Below are 17,826 nucleotides of genomic sequence, written 5' to 3'. Positions count from 1 at the left end.
CAGTAGTATTCATCAGTCGCGGAACAGAAGTCAAAATAAACTTTTCTTTTTTTCCGTCTTACCGCTTTCTTTTTTACTGTCCTGGTGGTAGATCGTTTCGCCCGTGCGGTGTTTTCTTGAAGAACAGGCTACGAAGAAATAATTATAATTGAATTTAAAATTAAAAACGGCAATAATACCTTGTAATATGCGCTGTAATCGCGTATTTCAGATGACGTCTGCTGTATTTGCTTACCCTTCGCTCTTTGGAAGCTGGGGTGGCAGAAGCACCCCGTCTCTTCCCGTAAAACGCCTTGGTCTCCATACTGTACTATTGTCGCTGTAATGCAGGTTCGCAGTTTTTTTTTTGTGATGGGAGCTCACCCAATCCCTTGGTGTCTTTTATGCGTCACACATACTGTATTTCAGCGCCATATATTTCATGGATATTATGGAATATAATGGATGGATATCTTAGTTATCTTTCTAGTTCACAGGTTTGCATGCATAATTTAATTTTGAAAGCCACTGAGACATCAGGTACTACTGTTGTATTTATGAAAAAGAAACAAAACAAAAAACATACTAACAACTGTGCCATCCTACTCCTTAGTTAATACATTTTATTATTCATAAACAGTTAACATTGTTAGCAAAATATTTTGAATTATATTTAACCCTATTTTTTCTTTAGTTTTGTATTTAACTTATTATATGATAGTCAGACTTAATGTATATTAATGTATATTTGAACAATGAAAATATATTTTTACAAGATTTTACATTAAGCACTTAAAATTAATATGGTTAATAATAGTAAACTGTAACATGCTGTAACAAGATCGGTTAAACTGCGAAGAAAATCCTTTCAGAGAAAATGTTTCAGGTGTGAAGAACATAGATCTCCAATGCAATTTCAACCAAACCTGTTCCCACACACCCTGCCCCCACTACCATTAGAATATACACAAACATTTTAGCGTTTCATTCTGAGCAGAAGACCCTCACACCTGAAGAGTGCTGGCTGTGACGAATTAAACCGGTTTTACAGGTTTCAATCACAGACCATGTGACATGGGACTCAGTAAACTACAGTAACACCGTATTTGATAACGCTTTAAAAACGCTATAAAATAATGTGACTTGGCACAGAACAAGTCACATCAAGTCAATTTAAACACAAGCTGTCTTTAGCCCTCTAAGCTGGTTCATAGAGAAATGTAGAGATCCAGGCTCAGAACACACAGCTTCATTAGCGAATACATATGCAGGACAACTAGAGAAGACGTTTTACAGAGGATGGATTTTTAGAAACATCCCATCAGACATCCCATCATATTCACAACGTGAAATCTAGAAAATAATATTACGTAACCAAAATCCGCAATATGGAAACAGAACCTGTGTAATTGTTGATAGATGATGTACTCGTAACATTTTTTCAAGACGAACTACAACATTTAAAAAATGACTTGTATGTACTTGATATCACTAATCAATCCATGGGTCCCAGCACAAAACGAAAGTAAAACGCATACCGTTTCGCGCTTCTTATTAGTTGCTCAAAAGTAATTTGACCATATGAAATGCATAATATAAACCTAGAAACATATACGTGAGCAGTACTTAAGCACTGTAGTATCGGTGTTAAGACATACCTCTCAAATACTGTAAATCAAGTTAAAAATATCTCAAGACCGATTCTGGTCGTAATGAAACCATGCAAGGGAGTTTTTATGTCCGTTGCAGTTCTTTTGCAACATGAATATAATTATATCGTTATTAATTTCTTGAGATACGCAATTCCATATAATATTCCCTTTTAATCAAATTCTAAAAGTATGCTTGTTGACTCCGGTATCACGTTAGTTAAAGACTTCGAAGCTTACAATGTTTAGGGAGAAATGGAATACCGGTGTGTATTTTTTTCTTTAAAGTACCAAGACCAGCCATATACTGTATGTTTATGTTAAGATTTCCCTTCAGTGGTAAAATTAGATATGAATATTCAATACTTAAACGGACACAGTTAAGACATTAAATATACATATACATATTGTATACAGTACAGTTTGCATATGGTAATATGTTTATATTACGCGATTAAAACATAAATAAATAAAAATGAAAAGTCCAGCACCAGCTGGATTCGAACACACAACCTGCCAGTTGGTAGTCACGCACCTAGACCAGTAGGCTACAAGACAGCTCGCATGATCAGGCAGGCGAAACAGCCCTACACAGCCCTGCCGCAGTACACGGATATAATCATACCGTTATTAAATTCTTTAGATACGCGATTCCATATTATATTCCCTTTTAATCAAATTCTAAAAGTATGCTTGTTGACTCCGGTATCACGTTAGTTAAAGACTTCGAAGCTTACAATGTTTAGGGAGAAATGGAATACCGGTGTGTATTTTTCCTTGTGATATTTTAAGCTCTAGTTGAATGATAGGTGTCGCATTTTAAATCATTTTCGTAGCTAGAAATTATGAAACGCCCTGTTAAAAGCAAGGAAGTTTTTATGCCCGTTGAAGTAAAACAAAATGCCTGACAAAGTATGGCTTGGACAGATTCCAAGTGCTTGTACAAATGTGCTAAAGAAATTATACTTTGAGTATACAGCTTGTCCAAAGTCATCCATTATTAATACTATTAGTAATATCTTCAGTAAAGGCTTTGATGCATAAATATTTCTGATAAAGGTAGGTTGTGTACTTTTGTCCAACTGAGCAATCTTGCTTTCATAAAATATACCAACATTTTAATGACTGATGATTAACATGCTGTAATACACAGTTCAAAATTAAAGGCTCAAATGCTGTACATGAGAGGTTAAGCTCCCCCTGGCGGTTTTACAAGGCGATGCCGGATAGTTAGTCACGTGACACACGTGAAATGCGTGATACCGCGTGATACCGTGACACGCCCACCGGGGTATGCCGCGAAATTCCTCACCCATTTTGAATGGCTGCATCTGTATGTCAATAAAGTTCAAGGTCAAATTCATTTCAAAACTTAAAATTTTAAGATCTTTTCATTAAGATGTTAAATTCTGTAACTCACGTGGAATAAATAAGAAATCATAATGGTGAGGATGCTCTCGATGGTGCAGCTGTAGAAGTTCACCAACACAGATACTGGCATCCCCCATCGCTTGAAACGCCTCAAGAAATCAAGGTGCTGCTGAGCCTTCTTCATGATAGAGTCAGTGTTCACAGTCCAGGTTAGATGTTTAGAAATTTGAATTCCCAAAAACCTAAAGCTTGTGACTGTTTCCACTTCCATTCCATCAATACTGAGTGGGCTGTAAATGTGTGTCCTGTTTCTCCAAAAGTCCACTATTAGCTCTTTTGTTTTATTTACATTCAAGGCGAGGTTATTGCTATGACATCACCTAAGTGGCTGTTCGACTTCATCCCTGTAAGTGGACTCGTCATCATCACTGATCAGTCCTATTATAGTGGTGTCATCCACAAATTTAATGATGCAGTTGTTGCTGTGTCTTGCTGTGCAGTCGTGAGTGAACAGGAAGTACAACCTTGGACTCAGACAACAGTCTTGTGGGGTTCCAGTGCTCAGGGTGAGTGGTGTTGATGTTTTATTACCTATCCGAACCACCTGTGGTCTCTCGATTGGAAAGTCCAGCAGCCAGTTGCAGACAGAGTTGCACAGACCTAATCCCCTGAGCTTTTTCACCAGTTGACTGGGTATAATGGAATTGAATGCTGACCTGTAGTCCACAAACAGCATTCTAACATACAAGTTCTTAGTGTCCAGGTGTTCCAAGGCTGTATGTAGAGCCAGGGAGACAGCATCTTCAACTGATCTGTTGTTCTGGTAGGCGAACTGCAAGAGGTCCAGGGACTCTGTAATGGAGGAGTTGATGTGTGACAACACCAGCTTCTCCAGGCATTTCATCACCACAGAATTGACAACCTCTACTTACTGTACAACTTACCCTTTAATTCCCACGCTAATTGTTTTTCCTAGTATTCAGTAAGATAAGGTAAGGATGTTTTGTTTCTCAGTGATACTGTGTAGTTCATACACACACATGACATGATAAATTACTGCTTAGTATAGAATTTGTTTTGGTGGCTTTTGAGAATTGTGGTCACTAGTTACATCAGATGTGTGGTCATATAGTTACATGTACAGTAAAAGGAATTTGCGTGTATTCTGGGAAAGAATACTGGAGCATTTTTGACTGTACCTTGCAATAAGGATATTATGTACATTATCAGTTCTAAGAAATTTGTATTTTCTTTCAAGCCAAGCAGACATATGTGCTGTTGAAGGAGTTGCTGTACAAGTGTCACTAACTTTCTTAGAACAAATCTAGTTGTTTTTATCATCTGCTCTAGTGTCTGATTTGTATAGCTGGGAAAGATAACTGTATACTGTACAGTATATAGAATGATATACACTGTATACAGTATATGCAGTTCACTTTCCCAGTATGTATAAATACTTTGCACTGAAAGGTGAAATCTTTATGTGGATGAAACTCTATGTCCCTTTGGGGAAAAAAGTTGAAAAGTATGACATGCAGTGTTTTCTTTCTCAATTGTGAGATTAACATCTTTCCATTTCTTTGATTGTATCTAATCATTTTTCTCTAAGGGAATTTCTCTTCCAAAACTATTCTATTTTGAAATATTGTTCTTTTATTGTTATTTACAGGATCATCCCTACTTCAGGGAATGTGCATAGCATATGTACTGTATAGAACAAGTAATAGGTTTATTCCATGCTGAAAAAAAAAGAAGAAAAAAAACACAATGTTTAGGCCGTGGAGCCTTCTTCAGGTGTGACCCTCACACCTGAAGAAGGCTCCATAGTCAAAACATTGTGTTTTGATGCTTCATGTTTATCTCATGGAGTTTTGGATATTTTCTCATTTCAAAATAGGTTTTCTAGCATGGACATACTAGAATGATGTTTAGATTAATGTAAAAGATACAGCATACAATGTTAAAGTATACAAATAATAATTATAATAATTGTGTAGTGCTGAAACATGTTTACATAAAAAATAAAGTTTATTACACGAAACAAGAATAAACAACTACAGCACAGGTCATGATTGTGGATATTCTTTAAAATACATTTGAGTTGCATTGCTGTACCCTGAGTGTGGTTTGGTTGGATTAATGTCATTCAGACACTACAAATATGTTCGGCAGTATAATACTAATTCTTAAAACCTTAATGTCATTATTGTGGTCCTGGTTACATTAAGAAGCTGTCTTGACAACCAAAATTATCACCTTGCCTTTCCAGTGGTTTCAGTTTTTGTTAATAAGGGGTCCATTCAGTGTTTCTATTAGGGATCCATTGAATTGCTTTTTCATTATGCTGACCAAATGCATTTAAATTTTCATATTCTACAATCTTTTCCCACTTTTGTCACCAATCTATGTTGGTCATGAATAGAGAATATAAAACTTTACATGAATGCTGTGAATGTGTTCATACTGCAGGTATCTATAAATATTCCAAGTCCAACATTTAGGTCTAAATCCAAGTCTCTCTAATCTTTCACTTTCCCAGTATGTATAAATACTTTGCACTGAAAGGTGAAATCTTTATGCGGATGATGCTTATGTGGGTGGTGCTTTCAGCAAAGGAATTTCCTTTTTTGGCTTTTTTTCTCAGCTTAATTCATCATTCCCAGAATCACATGGTTGTATTGCACATATGGGAAGTCATACAGTTTTTCTCTCACTCTGCCAAAGTCTTCCAAGTAATATTCTTATTAATTTATTGGGTGGTGCTTTTATCCAAAGCAACTTACATATTTTTCTTTTTACTACACACTTCTGACTACAAGTATCTTTTCTGATGCAGCAAATCTAGATCCTAGGGCACTGTAATAGTTTTGTCATGCTTTTCTAAAAAATGCAAGAAACATTAAGATGAACTATGAGGGGAAGTGAAAGTCATGAGCTCATAGAAGGAGCTGCACAATGCTAAGATGCCACTTTTGGGAAACGTTTGGCAAAGACAAACACAGACATTGGGTAAAGATGGACATCAATGTGCATTAAATCATCAATAGTACAGTAGCTATGAATATTGCATGTCTGTGACTGTTGCTGTAGTCCCACCAGGAGACTGACTTCTTGCTGTAGGCTGTTGTTCTTTCTTGCCTGCCTTTACCAAAATAAATCACTTCTACAAAATCAATATCTCAATATCTTCTTTAAAAGATAACCCCCGTAGGGCCAATACAATGTCTCAACCATGTGTTAATGATTTTCTCTTTAGAAATTTCTCTGTGCTATTTTTTGCCATCTTCAAATTTTAACACTCAATAAAAAAGAGGATTCCCACAGTCACTTACCCAATAAACTTCTTCCTAAATTGCAAGAAGAATGTTGAAGTCTAGGAAGCACTGATTTCTGGCTTAGCCACCTGTGGTCTCTGCCTTTGGGTTCTAATTGAAGGGCAGTATTGTTCAAGTGCCACTGGGACTGCACTAACTGAATGCTACAGCTGACCCTGACCAAGCTCACAAGGGAGACATTGGTATCAATAGACACTGTTGTCTAGATTGCATTGCAAATCTGCTTCTTAGTCCTGAAAAAAAAACAGTCCTCTAGCTTTTTTTTTTTAACTTAAAATTAACTCTAAAAATCTTGAACAGTAATTATTTAGACCAATTATTTAGACAAAAATAATTAATTGAGTCAGGTTGAATGAAAACTGTGAGACTCCTGTAGCCTTCCAGAAACAGTAGGGAATAACACAAAATATTTTTTAGTTCTAGATAAAAATCATATGTAACTGACTGTTAGCAAACTAGAGTTACATAGCTTTAATTAAAATATCTCTACAGTATGTTAGATATAGATAATAATAATAATTGCTTACACTTATATAGCACTTTTCTGGATACTCCACTCAAAGCGCTTTACAGGTAATGGGGACTCCCCTCCACCACCACCAATGTGCAGCATCCACCTGGATGATGCGACGGCAGCCATAGTGCGCCAGAACGCTCACCACACATCAGCGAACAGTGGGGAGGAGAGCATAGTAATGAAGCCAATTTATAGAGGGGGATTATTAGGAGGCCATGATTGATAAAGGCCGATGGGAAATTTGGCCAGGATGCCAGGGTTACACCCCTACTCTTTTCGAGAAACACCATGGGATTTTTAATGACCACAGAAAGTCAGGACTCTCAGAATAAATGCTAATCCAGCAGTGATTTTGTTTAGCTCTGCTTCTGTTGGAGCTGATTCACCTTGGCACTCCTTACTTTAATTAAGTTTGATTGCTCCAAATACACCTGTACAAAAGAAGAATGTGTGTTTGTCTGCCTGACCAGACAGAAGCATCCAGAGCACACTCTATAGTTTGCATCCTGCTACTCTTCATACTTAAGGCAAAATGAAATGAAAACAGCATGTAATCTCTCAGGCAATGAGAATATTGCATCATATGTACAGTATGTGAGTTCAGAAGATAAGTATAAAACAAGGCCAAAAATTCATATTATATTATTATGAATCAAGAGGATATTTGCAGAGATAATGAAAGATTAATAGCTGCGCATTCAGGACATTAAGCAAGGAAACTGGTAGCAAAAAATTCAACTTAGGAACTAGGAACCATAAACTATTTAAGATGCAAAAAGTCATATAAGAACCATTGAAGGGGGGATGTAAAAAACCTTCTAGCACTTTAACGTGACCACAGCTGATCTTTAAAACCAAATGCCAGTCTATCTTACACTAACACTAATATAACAAGAAGAGATTCAAGGATATTTAACAGAAAACCGACACTAATAAAGAAACAAGTTGGAGCAAACAATGGATTCCTGTAGTCATAGCCCTGTTTAGAATAACTACTGTTAGCAAAGGCTGAGTTCCGGTGCTGGAATTTCCAGGGGTCCAAAAGATAGAAGCTGGGGCAATATGGACACAAATTCATAAGCATATGCACACACAGGAAAGTTAGAAGCGGGGAAAGGTATTGTGTTGGTAAGACAATGGGCTCAAGACTAAGCAGATAGAAAGAGTGAACCTATAGTAGAATGTAGCAGAATGAGGGAAGGAAGATCAAGCAAATGAGAAAGCAAGGTTGACATGCCATCACTGTCACTGAAGTGACATCGACAAGATGGCAATGTCTCTAGGGTTAATTTTTTTGCCAGGCATGGAGGACATATACAGTATTTAAATGCTGTAATTTTACTAGGATGGTGGCAAAGGGATTACAGGCAAACAGGGTTGTGTGAGAACTTTATAAATGCCATCCATTATATTGTTACAGCTGTTAGGTGACTGAGAAGTGTCTCTTAGATTTTAGATAAAGTTTGTAACACTTGGCAGAGTAAACACTTCTAACTTCAAAGCAGAGAGGATGTTTGTTGAGGTCTGGAGGGTCCCTTGAGCAGAAACAATTGTAAAGTTTACCTTACTTGGGGCCAGCAGGGGGAGCTCACCCTGTGGTCCATGTGGTTCCTAATGCCCCAGTATAGTGACGTTGACACTATACTGTAAACAGGCGCCATCCTTCGGAAAAGACGTAAAATTGAGGTCCTGACTCTCTGTGGTCATTAAAAGTCCCAGGGCGTTTTTCGAAAAGAGTAGGGGTGTAACCCCGGCGTTCTGGCCAAATTTCCAATTGGCCTTTACCAATCATGGCCTCCTAATAATCCCCATTTATGAATTGGCTTCATTACTCTGCTCTCCTCCCCACTGATAGCTGATGTGTGGTGAGCGTTCTGACAAACTATGGCTGTCGTCGCATCATCCAGGTGGATGCTGCACATTGGTGGTGGTGGAGGGGAGTCCCCATTACCTGTAAAGCGCTTTGAGTGGAGTGTCCAGAAAAGCGCTATATAACTGTAAGCAATTATTATTATTATTATTATTATTATTATTATTATTATTATTATTATTATTATTATTATTATTATTAGTAGTAGTAGTAGTAGTAGTAGTAGTAGTAGTAGACCTTAGTAAGTTGTGGGTTAATGATTGGCAAGGAGCAGTACAGACACACACAATATAAGATCATGTTAAGAAGGAAAAAGGAGACAAGAAATAGCAGAGAAGAGAGAGGAGTCTGAAGAAGATGGGACTTAAAGCTTGCACCAGGCAAGAGCCCCTACTGCATTATCATCCAAACCAAACACGACAAGCTAAGTATCTGAAACTTGTTAGAGAGCGCGTGCTAATCAGTGTTTTAATGGAACTTTGGTTTCCTGGGTAAAAGATGCCTCAGTTAGAAACATCTTTCCTGCTTAGGGTGGATAGGTCTTTATGGATGGGGATATAGGCTCCCACTTATTTTGTGGCATCCGGGGTGCAGAGAGAGAGAGATTTAATTGCAGGTTGCACTGTATTTAGTTTGAAGAGAAGTCATCTCTTTAAGTGGCATCTGTAGGCATTAAGAATTTAATGCTTAGTAGCAGTCTGGGGTTTCCTGGGTGACCAGAATGTTAGGCCTCTGAAATGCCTTGTTTGTAAATACTGTGCATAGAGTAACTTGTGTGTTGTATGTTTTGTTATTTGCCATGTAGTTTGTGTTTTGTCATTAATAAATATTTGTTTAATTAAGTGTGCCTGGGGCAAGCATGCACCTTGCTCTAATTCATTCCAGATGGTTCCCAAGTCCACTCAGTCTCTTTTCCAAATGAGGACTCAGGGTTAGTTAATGGGATGGGAATGAATGGATGGGAATTGGGATATGTCTTTCTCCCAAGCTTTTGCTGCGGCTCTAATTAATGTTTTTGATGTTGAAATATAAATGAAAGGACAAAATAATGGAAGTAGAATATAACAAGTGTAGATAAAATTGATAATCATTTTAATAATAATAATTCTAATAATAGAATTGATAATTCATTCCTATGATTCCTAAGTTAAAAAAAGCAAACATTGTAATGTTTTGTTTTTGCTTGTACTTGATGGATCCATTTGTTTTAGCACAGTTTTCACTGTTATTTTAAATCCCTTAGCCACAATGCACACTCCTGCTCTTTTTCAATCATTTTAACCTTGTGAAGGATGTTTAGGAAAATTATAGAATAAAGAACGTTTTTTACACTTGGACCTAAAAGCTCTGTGTGAGTCTACAACATTATATTTTTCCTATGTTTCTATGTGAAAGGTTTCATACGGAGAAAAAGAGTCATATAGTACTGTATACCTGCTGCTATGCCGTATGTTCTACTGCTTGCCTTCTTGGGTTGTTTGTGAGCTCTTGTGTGACTAATGCTGAGAGCTCTGCTGTGCCAGCAAAATGATGGAATTTAAAGACCTAAAATATCACATGCCTTTAATGTCTTCTCTACAGAATACTGTGTAACATCTTGAAAGAATAGTTTTGTGTCATGTTCTCTCCATTAGCCACTTGTTAAGTCAATTCCTGGTTGCATATCTTGTGCATTTTGTTTTGCTAATATCCTAATATCTTAGGAACTCTAATCTATTTTCTCTTTAAGGGCACAAGGGTTATGTGATTGTCCACCACAACCAAAGAGTTTCTTCTGAGAAAAAAAGAACTCTTATGGTTGAGTATGAGTGAATGAGAAAAGTCTTTCATAAGCCCAGTAGTTCATAGAGTCAGAGTGTATCCCATTGTCTAGTTAAACAACAGGTTAAATTAACTTTCCTGATTATGTAACAATAAGACCTGTATCGGGGCTTGAACATTGGTAATGAGTCTCATACCATTCTCTGAATGAAACATAAGAAATTTTGCAATTTAGCTCAACTATTTTCAAGGATCCATTAGATCACCCAGTAATTTCTTGAAAGAAGTAATTGGAATTGGTTTTGATAACATGGCTAGGTATTGTTTTCCGAACTCCCCTAACCCTTATGTAAGTGCCTCCTTTTCTTAGTTTTAAATGCTTTCCCCATTAGTTCCAATTTGTGTGCTCTGGTTCATGTTTAACTGCTGATTTTGAAGCTCATAGAGTTACGTTTGTCTGCATGTTTGAGGATTAAGAATACTTGAATCAGGTCTCCTCCGATTTAGTTCTTTTAACCTGTCAGAGTAAGGTACTCTTATTCTAGAACTTATTCTAGGACAGCAGTTATATACCCAAACAGAGTGGGTGAATAGCTGTATTAGCTATTAGGCATAGCAGCTAAATAGCTGTATACAACGTTTGCAATGTTGATTGTGAGTCTTAATTTGAAATCAAGTTCTAAATTAGATGAGATCAAATGAGAACACGTACTAAATCACACCCTTCAATAGAACTGTAACTTCCACAACTTGAAACTTGCAACATGAAAAATAATAAAACTGCCTTTTGAACTTCTTCCAATCACTGCAAAATTTGTCTTCACAAATGTGTGATCTAAGTGATTGAATGCTAATTCTAGTAGTTATCATGGCACATGGCAAAATTGCTGCTTTTAATTGCTCTCATTCAGTTAGTATCATGGAAAATAACATTCTTTAGTTGCTGGAATGATTTAAAATGCATCACAAGTACCATAAAAGATATAATGTATTATTCTGTGAATCAAATTATGTAGATGCAGCTACTCAGAACGCACAGTACATGTATTACTTCCAAATACCTCAAAAGTAATGTGGCATATTGCATTATGTAATTCACAGGCCAAAGACAATCAAAAGCTGGCAATTGTGGTGCGTTAAATGTTAGCGAAGCGATTGTTTAATTTAATCTGTTTCTCTGCTGTGCATGTTTAAATCTGCTTAATATTAAATATAAATATGGGATTTTACAATTAAAGGGATATTTTGGTATCTGAAAATAAAGAAGTATAACATAATATATAATAGAAGTATAACATAATATATGCCTAATGTAATTGTAGGCCAATGTTCAGGACAGTCCCAAATGAACCAGACCAGAGACTGCAGTGAGAAAAATGTTTATTCACGATGTGTGCACGATGAGTTCCACAATACAAGTACAAAGCAAGCGTTACAGATTAAGTACATTTTCAGATGGGGGTGGCTGATTATTCTACCACCTACACTATCACTTTCTATCTTAATTGGTTAAAAAGTTAGCAAGTGCAGTAAATTATCACTATTTGACCATCCCATGTACCCTCTCAGTTTACATCCCATAATACAAACTGGGATGATTCAAAATGGTTCTAATACTAAAATATAGTTACATAAATATTAGTAACATATAAGTGATAATAAGATAGTAATAGAGTAGTCGATATTAATCATCTGACAATCAAAAGTTAAACTAATACCCATGATCATTAATGGTGATTCCAGTACAGATGAGTACATTAGATTAATGAATTATAAAATGAAATTAAATCAATCAGCCCCTTCATGTAATGCAAATTTCAGCAACAAGTAATCAATTTAAATTTTGTTTTAAAAAGTATATAAAGTATATAAACTTTATATAGTTAAAACAAGTACATCCAAAATAGCCACTGCAAATTACTGAGTTAAAGACTTTGATGCTTAAAATGCTACTGAAGATGGTGGAATACTGTTGTGTACTTTTTTATATTTAGCTTTCACTACCATGTACTGTATGTGCATTAGGCATATAGTGTATTACATATGAGAACGTATGGCTTTAAAGCCACTACAATACAGTATGTGTGAAATATTTTTTTCATTATCGAAATTTAAATTTAATTGAAATTTAAGTTGATTACTCATTGCTGAAATTTGCATTAAGTCAAAATATAGATTATCTCAATGAGGATGTAAACCTAAAATAAACACATCATGTTCACTACAAGCTACATTATAATAATAAACTAAATTATATATAAAGGAACAAGTAAACATTTTGGCTGTAAAGCCTTCTTCAGGTGTGAGGGTCTTCAGCTCAAAATGAAATGCTTGGAGTTTGTAATGTAGGGCACTCTGAACGAGTTAAACTTTGATGCAGGACAGATGTATTTCCTAATAAGTTTTACTATAGTGGCAGTACAGTAGCAGTTTGAAATTATTTATTGTTATTAATAAATCACTTAGCTTCGAACATGTTGTGATATTTAGAAATATAAAAAATGTCAATATAGTGTCCATAATATTTGCTATTTTAGTTTTTCAAATACATTTTTATTTGCTTAAAGAAGACTCATGGGGACAGCTGGATTCAAACCACTGATCTCGGGCATGCAAGGCACACGCTTAAGTCATTACGCCACACACGTAATCATGTGGGAATGAGTGAAACTGATGTAGACATTTCCAAAGAAAGTGTACTACTGTGATAATTTGAGGTACAGTATATGAATATAATTATATTGTTATTCATTTCTTTGGATACACGATTCCATATTATATTCCCTATTAATCAAATTCTAAAAAGTATGCGTTTTTTTACTGCGATAAAGAGCGTAAGTATTCGCAGAAAAGGTTAAAACATTATAATGTTTTACGAAGTATATGAACTTAATATTGTTAGAAGGAGCACGTAAAAACATTTCCAAAATAACCACAGTATGTAACCGAATGAAAGACTTTGATGCTTAAAATGTTTAAGACGAAAGTGGGATACTGGTGTGTATTTTTTAAATTAAACTACCAATACCAGCCATATACAGTTTACATAATATGTTTATGTTTCTAAATTAATATTAAATTAATTAATAAATTAAAGCAATCTCAAGGAAACCATTATAGCCATGGTGAATTTGAGAGTCTCAAAACTTACTTTGTATGATTGGAAACTAATACGTGATCGGATCAACGAAATGCTGTGGTGTTTCTTTTTGTCAATGAAGTATCAGTTAAACTGATGCAGACGGTTACAAAGATAGTGGACCACGTTAATACTTTTAACTTAAATTCAGTCCAAGGTCATTCATTATTAATACTATTAGTAATATCTTCCATTAAGACTTTGATGCATAAAACATTTCTGCATAATTAAAATATTTATGATGAAGGTGGAGGAAGGTTGTGTACCTTTGTCCAACTGAGCAATCTTGTTTTTATAAAATATACCGACTTTTTAATGTTTAATGATTAACATGCTGTAATACACAGTTTAAAATTATTAAAAGTCTAAAGAGTATACAACTTAAGTTCTTAATTGAAAAAAGATTGTCCTTCAGCAGTGACCAGGATTTGAAACTAGGCATTTTTTGGCGACACCTCAAATGCTGTACATGAAAGGTATTATTATACACCATTTGTAATTAATCTAATTAGCGCCACCTGGTGGTTTTACAAGGTGATTCCGGATACTATTATCATAACTGCGGTATGATGCGGTATAACGTGTTATGACTCGTTTTGAAGCGCCACGCCCACTGCGTTATACCGCAGCGTACTCTGTGCATTTTTAATAGCTTCATCTGTAAAAAAGATGGGATGGGTCCATTCTTAACTGGAAGATTAAAAAAATAAAGGCCATAGTTAATCATGTACATGTACATATTTTTATATAGATGTACTTAAAGTTAATGTTAAACTAAATGTTTCTTTATTGTTTATCAATATCATGCCAAACTTGGATGGAAGTAGTTAGTGGTGTGGGTAGTAAACAGTATGGAAAATGCATGAGTCATGTGCCCACAGTCACTTCTAAGATGCACAGCTATTTCTGGTCTTTTAACTCTCAGAATTTTAAATACTATGTATGTTAATGGCTCATAAATCAAATTCTGAAACATTTTCTTCTTCATTTATGTGTTTGGCAGATGATTGAATGCAGACTGTTTAATAATTTTATTTATTGTCTGTTAAGGTTGACAATTTTGTTCTTTTCATTGTTTCTGTAAAATGACTTACATTTACGTTGTTCATACATTACCTTTGTTTTGTAGATTGTTTAACATTTTATACAATGCATAAATAAGGTATGTAATATTGTATGTATTGTACTATTATTATATAATTCGTTACACTGTGGCTGTGTTGTGTGTGTTAAGCTGCTGTTGCACTGCAATTTCCCTCACGGGATCAATAAAGTATCTATCTATATTATACAATATACAAGGTATAGACTAAGACATTAAATAATGTTTATACATTTATTTACTGAGTATGACATGATGGGAAATGAGGGGTGGCTTGAAGAACACTGAGACAAAAATTTCACAGCTGTCTGTGTGTTACAAGTGATACTTATCACCCCTGCAAACCATGTTGTATATTGTATATACTGTATTTGCCTTTAAGGAACAAAAAATGTATATTCTTGAGCTTCATTAAACTAAAACCATACAAATTAAGAGCACATTAGTTGAAATTAGGAGAACATTAACTGAAAATAAACCTGCATATTTTACTAAATTAATTAAGATAATAACTTGATGGATACTTTTAAAAACAGCAGGAAGATCAAAGACGACAAGTAGTAAATGTGAGAGAGTATCACCATCTAAAAAGGGAACATTAGCAAGAAATCCAGACTAGAAAGACACAAGCGGGTTAAAATCAGTCAAATATATCCTTAAACCCACTAATTAAAGACATTTTGTTTAATTTCTAAGACAATGGTTATTAATTGTGTTTGGCAATCTGGTGAAACCAAATCCAAGGTGTTTTTATTGAAGCCACCAGTATCTTTTCAGACCAGGTTTCTTGCAAGCCCTCCGTGAAGTACCATAAACCAAAAAAGGGTGAAGACTAAAATGCAAACAATATTGTAAAACCTTAATAATAATAAAAATAATGAGGAACTGATCAAAGCATAAGGACCAAATTTTATCTTGATCCAATCCCAATGTTTTTTAGTATAGATATTTCACAGTATCAAATTTTCTACAGAATTGAAGGATTATGTTGGTAGTTGCAGAAAACATTTTTGTACAATTGATGCATCTTCCTGTGTATATCAAGTTTGATAACTTCAAATTTAATTTGTAAGAGTGTAGTATTGACTACATGTTTGACTCATGACAGTGAATGTGCATGCAATCAAATGTATTTTTATATTTTTTTGCATTTTCTTCAGCAGACACTTAACATCTTTCACCCATAAAACATGTTCAATTTGAGCATTCGGGTTTTGACTAAAAATATTTGCTTCAAATTTGTATACACCATTTGTAATTAATCTAATGAAGACATTATTAAAAATGATTCATTTGACTACTTTTGCAAGTAACTGTGCATGACAGGGCTTAAGGTACTGTTCTACACTGACAGGCTGAAGGAATTGAACCTTTTTAGTTTTGAAGAAAGATTATAAGGAAACCTGATGCAAGTTTTCAAAATTCTCAAAGGCTTTGATGAAGACAACCAAGTAGACTTCTTCAAAATAAGCAGTGGAATACAAACCAGAGGACACAAGTAGAAACTACTTTTATCCCAATAGTTGTAGGACTACGGAACATAGCTACCCTGCCAGGAAACCCAGGACACAGATTTGCACAAGCACTGTGGTGTGTCTTTGGCCAAGATGAAGTACCATTTATACTATATTATGAATTCATAATCAATAGGGAAAAATGTAAATTGCTTAAGATATGCTAGAATATTAGAAACAACATGTACCCTTCATAAAATCCATGCATACAGTGAGATCAATACATGTTTCTAGAAGTGAAGAAATATGAACCAAAGGTTAAAATGTATTTGTTCTATGCAGCCTTTAAATAAATTATACAGTAAATAAAATTGAACATTATTCATTAAGTGCTTCTCTTTGAAGACTGCAACATAAATTAGACCTAATTTTACTCAGTCTTCTTCAGACTGATTTGTAGCCTCACATTCATATAATTTATTGGTGTTTCATGTAATAAGTTTGACATATCCTGCCCTCTTAAAAAGGGAAAAATTCAATTTTCCTGTGTTAAATGGAGGTGCCACAAGACATGTTATCTGCTGTAGTAACCTCATGGATTTGTTGTGTTGTCTTTCAGCTTGCCATCCTCACAGAGATTTCTAATTCCCGTGGCAACGAGAAACCCAGCCTGCTGAACCCAGCCAATCATGGAAGTGGCAGTATCTTCCACAGTGAAAACTTCCAGCTCAAACTCTCTCCCCCTCCGGTTGTAGAGGAGTAGTGTGGCACCAGCCACAGTACTTACTTGAGCCTCTACAAATTGTTCTTTACTAATAAAAACACTATCTTGTCTATCAACTTTGTCTAAAGGTATTATTTTCTTTTTCACTTGTTGCAGATTATTTAAAATTACTACAGTTGATCATAAAGAGAAGCGATAATTCAAAAAGACAGACTTAAGTACTGTGTAGAGGTTTTGTGCATTTACTGGGACAATTATTAAGTCACCAATGATTCTTTGATGGCTATTAGAAAACACAACTTGCGGGATAACTCAGCAACGCACACACACAGATACTTATACACGAGAATACATTTATTCATACATAAATCTGCATATAAACATACCAGATCTTAAGAGTGAGGGTAAGCAGAATACAAAATATATGTATTCAATCACGAAGAGTTACAAACCAGGAGAGACATACATTCAGTATACCATTCATTTATACCGTTTCATTAACAAGCTTTGATTACAACTTCTACACTAGATGCTCAAAAGCAAGTACATCATTCATAGGAATTAAATTAATATCAACTCAGGTTGAGGTAACAATTGAATTATCGAGCTGTAATGCAGAATGTTAAATACTCATCCAATCTCTTTGGATTCAGATCTCCCGCGGGCACAAGGGAACAGCGGCAGGCTGTTGCTGCGTCCAGTCGGCGTCCTTTGGCCCGGTGCCAGGCCATGCTGGTCCGGTGTGAGGTGTGGGAGAAGGGGAGAGAGATGTCTGCTGCGGCGCGCTGGCAGTGACTCTCTGAAGACCGGCTAGTTAGTCCTGGGTTAACTAGCAAAGATTGTGCACACGGAAAGCGACTGCGAGTCCAAGCAAGTCACACTCTTTAGACGGGAAGAAGACCGGTTCGAACCCGATGTAGCACTA

The 17,826-nt window shown here is 35.5% G+C and overlaps 1 protein-coding gene across 1 annotated transcript in view; it reads left to right on the top strand.

Moving 5' to 3' along the window:
• vps8 (VPS8 subunit of CORVET complex) overlaps nucleotides 1-17,017 on the top strand; it is a 372,860-nt gene extending 355,843 nt beyond the window's left edge. Inside the window, exon 46 of the mRNA XM_069196707.1 lies at nucleotides 16,797-17,017. Coding sequence (XP_069052808.1) covers nucleotides 16,797-16,940 — 144 coding nt within the window. The 3' untranslated portion in view covers nucleotides 16,941-17,017. The remainder of the gene's footprint in view (nucleotides 1-16,796) is intronic.
• The last annotated feature ends 809 nt before the right edge of the window (nucleotides 17,018-17,826 follow it).

The sequence above is a fragment of the Lepisosteus oculatus genome, chromosome 12 (genome assembly GCF_040954835.1).
Source record: "Lepisosteus oculatus isolate fLepOcu1 chromosome 12, fLepOcu1.hap2, whole genome shotgun sequence".
NCBI classification, from domain to species: Eukaryota; Metazoa; Chordata; class Actinopteri; order Semionotiformes; family Lepisosteidae; genus Lepisosteus; species Lepisosteus oculatus.
Note: the sequence above shows the minus strand (reverse complement) of the source record. Positions and strands in the feature narration are given on the sequence as shown.